The sequence below is a fragment of the Polypterus senegalus genome, chromosome 1, assembly GCF_016835505.1.
Source record: "Polypterus senegalus isolate Bchr_013 chromosome 1, ASM1683550v1, whole genome shotgun sequence".
NCBI lineage: Eukaryota > Metazoa > Chordata > Cladistia > Polypteriformes > Polypteridae > Polypterus > Polypterus senegalus.
Genome location: NC_053154.1, coordinates 193,593,113 through 193,605,303, shown reverse-complemented (window position 1 = coordinate 193,605,303; position 12,191 = coordinate 193,593,113). Strand labels below are relative to the sequence as shown.

The 12,191-nt window shown below is 35.2% G+C and overlaps 1 protein-coding gene across 3 annotated transcripts in view; it reads right to left on the bottom strand.

Moving 5' to 3' along the window:
- The window catches only part of tp63 (tumor protein p63), a 181,424-nt gene that overhangs the window by 41,252 nt on the left and 127,981 nt on the right, over positions 1-12,191 (bottom strand). The window contains exon 1 of one of the 3 annotated variants that reach the window (XM_039765899.1): positions 7,082-7,274. The exons of the other annotated variants lie outside the window; for them this stretch is intronic. Within the exon in view, the coding sequence (XP_039621833.1) occupies positions 7,082-7,123 (42 nt within the window). The 5' untranslated portion in view covers positions 7,124-7,274. Of the gene's footprint in view, positions 1-7,081; positions 7,275-12,191 lie in introns of those variants that run through there. 3 annotated transcript variants of the gene reach the window in all.

Below are 12,191 nucleotides of genomic sequence, written 5' to 3'. Positions count from 1 at the left end.
GAACCTATAACAACAAAGGTGTAGGGATCATGGCAACTTATTGATAGGTGGTACTTATTCCCTCAACCTCTTTGCCATAAACAAACTAAACAAGACAAAGTGACTTTAACCTATCAATTTACATAGTGCTGAAGTCATCCCTAACATGCATATTTGAATTTATATATTGTAAGATGCTGGGAGAATACCTCCTGCCCCTAAAATGGTAGAATATCCACACATCAGGAAAAGTGTCACCATGTTGCCTGATGAAATCTCGTGGTAGTCCTGTTTCCTTCCAGGATGTTAGGTGACAGTATTTGCTTGCAAACTGAGAAGAGTGGCCCATTAAAGTAAAACAGCCAGGAATCTGTCTATGGAGAAGGCTCACATGGGCAATGATTTTAGGGTTGCCAAAGTGCTTTGTGACACAGTGACTCTGAGACTTTAAAAACTTGGCACCTTCAGAAATGGTTTGGTGTTTAAGTGAAAGTAACCTCACCCGGGAGTTTAAATCCTTACTGAACCACGTGTGAGAAATTGTGGCAAGGGTTCACGCACTGGTGGGAGAAAGAGACGGCAGAGTGTAAAGAGAGACTGGGGTCAAAAAGGGTGCGGCTGCTGTAACCTTAATAAAACTTGGAATGAGAAAGTCACCACACCTAACAGAAATGGTTCAACACTTGTGAAAGTAAGCTCAGAATGGCAGCAGGGTTAAACTTTATTCAATGTTTTTTTTCTCTTGTATATCACTGCTTTGTGTTTTTTTTTTATAAAAATATTTTGGTACTTTTGGCCATGCTGGCAAAAGTCTAGTTACAAACAGTAGTTATACGAGTGCCCCTTCTCTAACACTGCATACATTACAATAGAAACAAGTTGGAATAGGAACCAAAGTAAAGACCTGAAAAACCTCACGGAAAAACTTTGGCAAGAGAAATTTAGAATGAAGTACGCGGTCTTCACAGATTTGGTTAAATTATACATATGCAACTAGAGGCTGGCACCCTATCCAAGGAATCAGCATAAACATAAAAACTGAAGTCTTAATTAATTTTGGAAGGTGATCTAGCGTCATAAATAAGAAGGGACAAGAGGTTTTCCACAGCTACTGACTTTTTAATGACTAACAATGGACATGTTACAGTAACACTGGAACAACAGATTGGTTTTCCATCAATTGTTACTTCCTGCCTTACAATGCTGCCCTTGCTCCCTGTGACCCCAAAGTGTAGTAAATTAAGCAGGAAAAATAAATCAATAGATGGATGCACTGACACAAAAAAGTACCTTAATATAAACATTTATACTTGTACAGTAAATAAGCAGCAGTTGTACAAAATTGTTATATAATACTGACTGTCTGACTTTTGTATTTAACACTTTTCAGCATCATACAAAGTCAACAAACTGGCCATCACCCTAAAAGTCAACCAAGCCATTCATTTTGTTTCCACTGCATAACTTCAAATATGTCACCAACTCTCAACTCTCACAAAAATCTCAGCAGAACTAATACATTTAAATGTATCTAAAAAACTATGATATACTATCACAACTTAATCTACAGCATTTGAAATTTTATAAGATAAAATTGTATAAGAAACACAAAATATTAGTTCACTACTACTAAACATGAACACTTAAATTTAACTGTACTACATTAATGTATGAGTACCAAAATGGAATTCAGTACACCCAAACACAAAAACTAATCTATCACTACACAAAGGAATTTTTTGACACAGTGGATAGTACTGCTGTGTCACAGATCTAAAGCCCTCAGTTTGTATCCTGACCATAAAACTACCTGGTTCTGCACACTTTCTCTTTATTTGCATGGGTTTTCCCTCTGGTTCTCTGGTTTTCCCAATTTTGAATATGTTTGGATAACTATTAAGAATAAACTGGAACCATATGAGTTAAAGTGGATGCACAGCAATGGACTAACACTTTGTCAAAGGTAGGCTCCTGAATTGTGCTGAATGCTTCTATTTTAAGCACCGCTTTTCCATAACCCTCAACTGAATAAGAAGGTATAGTAAGAAAATGAATGAACAAATGGAATATTCTTGACTACATCACAACTATCACAAATTATTTAATTAAGTAATGAAAGTAACAGTGGGATCTCAATTCCTCTACCTGGATTTACCTCTCTCCAGCAATTAAGCAAATATAAATCAAAATCAAATGCTTTGAACTAAAGCTTATTCTTCTTCCTTAAGAAAGTGAATTTTTGATAAAGATCTCTAACTCTGAATATGTATCACATCCCTGTTTTGTTTATGCTATGCAGTATACTGCACATACTCGTACATTTTCCTTTTTACAATTACAGGGTGCTTGCTCACACTCTGAAAACAATAGGCTCACACCCAGAGTGAAATGCCAAACTGGTCCAAAAAAGAGACACATGTACTAGGAAAGAAAATGTCTTCTACACTACATAGCAATCCTGAAATGCAATGGAAGACCTAAAAGGAGAAAGATGGGAAAGTTACATATAACCTACATAAAAAGCACAAAAATGCCATAAAGTGAAGCAAAACACTGCTGAATTTCAGTTGCGCAAAAATAAAAAAAATACATATACAGTTAATAAATTAATTCTTCGTTTACATGGGAGGTTCTTTTAGTACTCTAATCTTTAGTTTTAAATATTTAATATCACCAACACAGTTGCTTTATTAAATTGGCCACATAATTCATAAGTGCAGGTTTCACTTATCATTTATCACTTTAAACCATCATAAATTTCTTCAAATTGGACAGACGATACTGTCATCTGTGCTACAGTATATCTCCTGAACACAGGAGAGTGAAGGACATTGGAGACTTTGTAAATCCAGGACAGAATATCAGCAAACACAAAAAACATTAAATTATGTATAGAAACACATTAGAAGATTGACGATAGTAGAACCCATTGGTTCTTTTTGTAAAGTCCTCCATGAGTGTTTACTTTTACACCTGTACTTTAGTTTGTTCCAGTAACTTAACTACAGCAGGAAATAACTTTCCTTGTGTCTGTCTTATCACTCATGGAATCATCAACCTAATCTGAGGATAGAAAAACAACCCTGCACTAAAATTCAGGCAAAAAAATGTATTTGTGAAACTCTTTGGTAATCAATTTACTATTTTATTCATGTCAGTGAAACCTTTGAATATTCTCTACAAAAATAACAAAAATAATGTATAAAAATTATATAAAATTAAAAATCTTTACAAATATTTTTTTACCAGGTAGACAACATTGTAAACAGTTAACACAATGTAAATTAATACAGAGCTTGTTGAAATTAAATGCTGTTTGCTAAATCGGTTTTTGCATCAACTCTCTGAAATCATCTGTATTCTGCTTTAACACGGCATATTTAAATTATCAGGCAGCATATCTAAGCTTCCTATGCAATACTCATAAACAAAAATACTGCATCAATGTCAGATTATTGAAAGCCAGAATTTATTATAATTTAAGGAGACTCACACATCCAAATACAGATATAGCAATAAAACAAACATAGTAGGTAGTAATTATCAAATTGCACAACAAAAGGATCTTTTTAAGGGGTATTGGACACTGTTGTTTTCGTACAATTATTTAATTACATTTATAACTGCAGAATAAAAAGAAAAGCAAACAGACTCATATAGCATCCCATCTTTAATCCATAAAGAACCAAAGAAGTTGATGACATTTTTCTTCCTAGTGCCCTTAAATCCACTTTTTCTTTCTATACTTAACAATATTACACAATATGTATAAAGCATTGATTTCAAATGAGTTATAACAAGGTTATGTTAGAGTGCAAGAGGATAAATATTTGCTTACTCTACCTTGAGGACAAACTAGGTGAAGACTCAAAAGATGAACACTTGCCCTTATGCTTTAGCAAAGAATAAAATGTACCTTCTTTTCAAAAGTACTTAATACCTTCAAATAAACTGGTAGTGCCCTTAAGCAAACCAGAAGCAATGTAGGGTAAATGATGTATTGGTACTTTAATTAAACTTAAAGGTATCAAAAGAAAATATAGAATTATGGTGCATCCATGGAAGAAAGACATTTTTCTACTTCTAATTTTATATAAATTTGGTCAAGGTTAACCTTTACATCTTTACTTTAGTACAGGCTATGGCTGGAGACAGATAGTTGTCATATTCTATATTGAAATCTTGTTTGCAGGTGATTAGTGGATACTCTTAATTGTAGCAGCATATGCATAATAAAGTAATTCAAGGAAAAATATACTAATCCATAAAGGGTCTATTTAGTCCACCAAAGCTTATAATTTCCCGTGATGGAAATGAATCAATGTTGCTGAATGAAAATGTGGCACAGGTTTCTCCTTCAAAAGATGCTAAAGTGTTCTCTGTTATTTGCTTAATTCAAGCCTGCCAGTTAAATAAAAGTATTTCAAAGTATTTCTCTGTGATGGGTTCCTTGGCACAGAATACATTGTATAAATAATCAGCTCTGAAATACACACAACAAGCACCAATAAATATTTCTGCAGGAAAAAAATTGCAAAACAGCTACAAGGAAAAAGAAATCTACTTTCACGAAGGATAGAACTGAAACAAAAAGCTTGAAAATGGCTCAAATTACAGCAGGCTGTTTTACTGTGTTGTGCCCATGGTCAAGTTCTCATTTACTTAAGACTATGTTTAACACACCAGATGAATTTACTATAGAATTCTCCATTTGAGTATGCCACATAATAGTCTCAAAACCTTGTTTACTTTTGTTTTCAGTAATTGCTGAAATTATGAAAAATGATTATGTTTTTAAATGATAAAATAATCACTGTAATGTTTGTAAGGTGTGCTGGGAACCCAGAGTTCCAAAGAAACAAGCCCTGTAGGTATTCTGGAAAATAACCAATGGTTTGAGGGGGTTTCACGTCAGACACAAACGCATTGCACAACGATTAACAGGAAGAAAATAAGGCATTGTGGGAAGGCATTACAAATTTAAAATCTGATTTGGATTACTGCTTTTTTCCACTGACATTATGAAAAAATATGAGACAAATATTTGTAATTAAGTAATTATAATTAGCGATAACAAAATCAGTATCAAAATCTTTTTAACAAAATACTATCGATCCATGTAATTAAGTAAAGATGGAAAAAGTTATATTATACAGAATATAATTTATGTACATACTAAATATGGGATTATTGGGAAAATGACAGAATAAACACTATTTTTCATCCAACAATGCAGCAAGCAAAACCCCTGTCCCAAAGTTCTTTGAGTTAATTTGTCAAATTATATGAACCCTGAGCTGAAGTTTTCTTGGGAAATATCAACACCATACATCCAACTTCCACCATACACACACTTCTTTAGGTGAACAAAGCAAAATAGGTTGGGTCACTTTGCCTTATCATAAATTTCCACAAACCTTTGATCAAGATTCAGCTGATTCTGTGTTGCCAACACAACAACAAATTGACACCCCCCCATGTTACTTTGAGCTTTCAAGTTTTTATATATATATATATATATATATATATATATATATATATATATATACACACACACACACACACATATATATATATATTATATATATTTTATATATATATATAAACATTTACACATATAGATACAAGCACACATACAGAGAGAGAGAGAGAGAAGGAAAGCGAGAAAACCAAAAAGGTGACCAAGTAGTAAATTACACATTGTGTCTATAAGTTAAAAAGAACATGTGCAAAATATTAATAAGGACGACTACTTTTATATATATATATATATATATATATATATATATATATATATATATATATATATATATATACACACATACATACAATAAGAGCAAAAAGGCATTCATAATTCTAGACGCAGGAATATAACATACAGTAAGACAGGTTGTGTTTCAGAATTTAAATATTACAAAAACTACAAATTCTCTTAGAAAACACACCCATATATTTTATTCTGTTGTAGTCTTTTATTCAACTTTACGCCTCCTACACAGAAACTAAATCTCTCCCTATGTCTAATGCACTCCAGGCAACCATTCCATTTGCCTTATGTGTTAAGAAAAGTCTGCAAAAATTTCACACAGACTACAGCGCTCCTTTGGAAGCAAGTAACTGCTCGTTTCTTTATAGTTTTGTATGCCATATCCTAAGACTAACTACAAATATGTTAAATAGAAACTGATTTGATATATATGCAAATCAATAAAAAAAAGAAACTAGTTCAATTTCTGATCAAACTAGATGTTATTTGTGATTTTAATATTGTATTTGAATACCTTTAGATGGTTAGTTTATTGTTAGAAAATTCCTACAAAAATTGCCTAAATAATAAAATTTATCATTTGAAAAATGTATATTAATCAAAACAATAAATAAGTGAATAACAAAGATTTAAGAAGCTGTTGCCAACAAAAATACTCGTTTAAGCCACTGTAAAATAAAACACATAAAACACACTACAATTTCAATCCTTGTAATTATTTTTACTCCAGGTAGAATATAAACAGCAGAAACCTAAAAAGCTGCTTTGTAATTATGCCAAATGTTTGTGCCTAAAAAAGAAAGTTTCTAATATCTATGTATTACAACAGATTTAAAAATGGAAAAAATGCAGTTTGATCTGACAACTTGTTAAAATGCTTAAAAAGTAAATAAAATGCTTGTAACCTTAGCAAATGTAGTGAAACTAAACAATGGGTCAACAATGCATCCAAAAGACCAGAAGATAAAGCAGACGCATTTCCAAGGCTATTACTTCTTTGACTCTTAGTCCCTGATAATGCTAAAGTCATTCCTACTCTTTTATTCTGTAGTATTCAACATTATCACTGAATACTCCTAGATTGCTACTATTTGCTTGCAAATTTTAAAAATACCTTTAGGCACATTTTTCATGTCATCACAGTATGTCTTTAGCACATTCCTTCAACTTAAATTACAAAAATTTAAGAGAAGGAGCAGATAACTTATTTTGTAGGGCACAAGTACCAAACAGCACAAAACTGTTGATAGATCCTTAGAAGTTACAACATCTCAAAGAGCAGTTTTGTATCCAAAGAAAGTTTACAGATGCTGGCAACTGTGGATACTCTCTTACCTCATTGTACTGTGGCTGGGCTGGGCTTTCCAAATACAGCATGTTAGCGCCAAGATTTAGCAGTGCAGCTGCTGTTTGCTCTTCAGGCTCCAGGGTTCTGGACCGCTAGTCTCCTTTTTATGTAGCTTTTTACTGTATCTGTAGGCCTGGAATGACTTTACAGGAGATTTGATGAGACCTGCAAACTGTAACTCTTTTCCTATCTTTCAAAATAATTTAAAGGGTTTCCTTTATATACTCAGGTAAGGAGAGAGGGGCGTGTTTAGCTTTTCTCTACCTGCCCAATCTCTCATACCTGTGCAATTTAAGCCTCACCCATCCCATTAAGAGCTTACACTGTCTCACTGTTGAAAAGCACTACTTACGTCCAGTCCTATCCTTTCCTTCCTATAACCACACAAGAGGAAATGGGCATGTATTTTCCTGGTCTGTGTGCTTCCTATTTTCCTCCTGAAAGTACTGGATTGCACAAAAAATACTGTATGATTTACATTTTTTATGAAGCCTAGTAGAAGTGGAAATGCTAAGCAAAACCATTAGTAGTTAAAAATGCATTTATAAAGCACTGAGTATTAATGTCTGTTAAATGATGACTTTATCAGACCAGTTCTAATAGTTCCACAGTGACTGCCCAAATGTGAGTATTTTATAGTATCTATTAGCTGCAGGTATTTTATAATTATTCAAGAAACTTTATTAAAACATTAAAAGCTAGATAAATTTAGAATAAAAACTTCCAATTTAATAGTATTGAAAAATAATTCCTCCAGATTTTCAGCTTAAAATAAAAATGTTCTATCACCATAACAACTTGTGTTTCTGTAGGTTGTTTTGTACTGCTTCTATTCTTAGAGCACAGACACTATATTTAATGTGAAAATGGCTGAGCAGAAAAATAATTGTACATGCAATAATAAAATAAATTCATACTTAAAAAATCGTTTAAGAAATCTAACAAATTATGATGGAACATACAGAGTGAACAATAACTCAATCAGAGAAGTCTCTATGTTGTGTGTTTGCATACTTGCATACATAAAATCATGTGCAGTAATTTAGTATAGAACTAATAGAGATCAATAATTACCAAAAGGTTGGACCTTAAAAAATGTAAACATTTCAGATTCCAAGTGACTTATAAATGTCTACCAGTATGTCTAAGGATCTGTAAAGTTTAAATGATTTTAATAGGTTCAACACATTTTGGTTTGGAATGTTAAAATGAAAAATTTATCACAAGTAAGAAGGTACCTTTTAAACAATCCAGTAAAGTCTAAAATCTTTAGTTCCAATGAGTCCAAATCATTAACACAAAGTGGTTTTCTAGTGGCATGCTATGGAGGTCACCATGTTTAGAGATGACAAAATACAATTACAAATTGCTTATAGTGCAAATCTGTAATGTTATTAGAATCCCCCGTCCTTCAATATAACCAAATCCTATTTCAAATTCTGAAATTAATAAAAATGGGTTCCCAACAAATGGAAAATTACTTTACGTACCAAGTTCCCTTTCTCATTTCAAAAGCACACACAAAATATTCAGCATGCTATTCATGCACTGAAACTCGCATTCACAATGTTCTCCGGAGACAGTGGGAGTTATACAGTATAGTTTTTTTCTGTGCAAAAATCCCAGCTCCCGCAAACAAAAGAATCTGTTTAGAACATTAAAAGATGTGTTAGTAGTATGATTCTCTGCATGACATGTGTCTCAAAAACAGCTATTTTGCCAGGTGTCTCACTAAGTCTAAGCCCCTTTGGTAAAGGGGGAAAAATTTAAATTATTCATTCTTAATATAGCCTGGAGACATCCACCTCTGCCCCACCCTATGAAGGAGTGTGTCTACAGCCAAGTAATGCTCACTGCTAGTGTGACCTATGACCCCTTAAGAATGCATCCACACGCCAGATACCCAGGGTGGGAGGGTTGGGGGGCTGTTGTAAAGTCTTGTGTCTCTACACTGTAGAAGTTAATAACCCTGGTAACTTAAAGAGAGAGTGGAAACTAAACACAATCAAGCTCTTGAAAAAATTCTCATGGTCTCTGACTGCTGCTACTTGAATATTAAGAGAAAGCTGCAACAATGTTTAACATCTAATTTCAAACCTCATTTACTGACAATATAAAATAAACAAAATGATAGTGTCCACTTAGATGAATCTAGTTTTGCTTCTGGTTACTGTTCATGTTTCAAAACCCTCTTAGAATTCAGTCAACGAATGAATGTCATCTGGAGTTCATGTATACTGGAATTATTTTCATCCTGTCCAATCTGAGCAGTAATTTGCTGAAAGCTTATAGTACAATATTTTGCTACTTCAAAAGAAATACATTTTATATTGAGCTTTTAGAGTGGGAATGCAATTCAAAAGGAAATTACACATATAGCATAATTGAAAGGGTGTCACAAAAGTTAGCACTGTTATCTCACAGCTTAGGTTTGCATATTTTACCTCCCCAGAAAAAATGCATTTCATAGTCTCAGGTACTTCAGTTCCCATCTTGGTCCTGTTCTGTGCAGAATGTGTCAATATTCTGAGGTCCTGAACAAAATTTCTCTTGTCACCACCTAATTTCCATAAATTTTACTGAGTTTGAATTTGCCTGCAGTTTCCTGTCTTGAAAAAGTTCTCTAATGAAAAACTGGGTTTTGAAAATAGATAGACATAATGCTCTTCAGTGTGACCCGACATTTGCGCGATAGACATATGAGCGGCGACAAAATAACGCAGATTAAACGAGACGTCAAAATCACGCCGACAAAATCGCGAAAGTTTCATTAAATATGAATTACTAGTTTAAAGCATCCTCTTTAATAAAACCCCTGTGTGTCCAGGTGTCTGTGTGTGTGTGTCTTCTGGTGAACTGCGCATGCGCGGGGCCACACGGCACGTGTTCAGTCTCTTCCTGTGCATTCCCTGTGTGTGCAGAGACAGAGAGAGAGACACACACAGGTGCGTGCACGCGAGAGACAGACAGACAGATACGTAAGCCTGCCCGAGAGACAGACACGCACGCATGCAGGCAGGCCCGTGCGAGAGACAGACACACACGCACGCACACACACACACAGGCAGGCAGGCCTGCACGAGAGACAGACACACACGCACGCAGGCCCGCGCGAGAGACAGTCATGCACGCGCACACACACATGCACGCGTGAGCGACAGACACGCATGCACGCACGCACACAGGCAGGCCCGCGCGAGAGACACACTCACACACACACAGGCAAGCTCGCATGGAGGACAGACACGCACGCACACACACAGGCCAGCGACACAGACAGAGACGAACGCAGGCCCGCAACAGAGACAGACATGCACGCACGCACACACACACAGGCCCGCGACAGAGACAGACACACACACACACAGGCGCACGCGTGCATGGTTGCAATGTTACTTTTCTTGATTGTTTATTAGATTATGGATTTTTCAAATGTTCATTTTTTTCCCAGTGCTTAAAACTCATTAAAAAAGGTGTTTTTAGCAAGCGGGTCGTAAGGCTATAGCGTGAACTCTTGCAGTGTTAGTTTTCTCTGTTGTTCAAGGTTTTCTTAGTGTTATTCAATGTTTTTACATTTAGTTTACTATTACGCTGTGCATTCAATGGTACAATTAACTATATTTGTGCTTAAAATCTTAAAAAAAAAAATATTTACATACAGTTCATACGGTCTGGAACGGATTAACTGTATTTACATACAGTCCTATGGGGAAATTACTTCGGTTCCACTGTATTACTGTCCGACAAAATTGCAGGCATTTTACGGAAATACAAACCAGTATTACTGAGAGAGAAAATTAAAGGCACACAATACAGTGACGCATATTACAGCCACATACAAGGTCCCTTGCCATTTAATATAGACTGTTCCTACTAATGTTTATGCACTACTGTTCTAGCGCCCGTTATTGTAACGGGCTTAATGTCTAGTATATAATAATGTTTATTTTAGAAGTCACTATTATGAGACGCGGCATGCCTTCAGCACGGCACGCAGATAGTCCTTAAGATCACGCCCTGCATATGTAGGAAGAATTGCAGCATGACGTCTTGATAGTTGAGCGTATTTAGACTTGCTGGCTGCCTGACGTTATTTGTTCGCGGCATGCCATCAGCAGTTATAACAGTTATAACCTAGCACATAATGTGTACATGATGCGCACGCACGCGTCCCACTCTCTTGGCCTCTCTCACGATTTTGTCGTGGCGATTTTGTTGGCGTGCATTTGTCGAAAACCAGTTAGCGGGTTTGTCAGCGCTCATTTGTCCGTCGCAGTTTTGTCGGGGCGCATATGTCTATCGCGCTTTTGTTGGTGAACCGCTCTTCAGAATACAGGCACATATTGAATTAAATTAAGATACCATCTTCAAATTTACCCTCTAAAATAAAATGTAAAAGCTACATTTTTATAGTATGACTTTTTTAAAAAGATTTTCCATCTAATGGAATACTGAACAGTTTAGGTAACATCAATTAAATGTGCAGAAATGTATCCCAAAACATAAACTTCATTGACAGACTAATACTAACTGAATAAAGTTAGTTATTCCAGGGAAACTGTACTATATATATATATATATATATATAAATAAATATATATATATATATATATATATATATATATATATATACACATACACACACTGTATATATTTATTGTCACACACACATGTTTAGGGGACAACCAAAGGACCTGAATAAATGTACTTTCACACCGGACCAGGGAGTGGCGAAGTGCGCTAATTTTCCCTTTCAATTTTCTTTGCAGACCATCCTCGGGAAATCTCGCCCTGTTCTGGGGCAGCCAACGACGTCACTTCCGGTTCTGGCCCAGATGACATCACTTCCCCTGCGAAGGTTTAAAAGCTGCCATCTTAAGATGATTCAGTTCTATTTTGGACTCAATTGTGTGAATGTCTTTGTATTTGGACAGATTTTGAAGCTGGGAAATATTATACGGGTGGCTGCCCCAATCCTTCCCAATGTCTCTGGGGTTTTCTTGTTTTATATCTATACTAATAAAAGGCAAAGCCCTCACTCACTCATTCACTCACTCACTCACTCACTCATCACTAATTCTCCAACTTCCCGTGTAG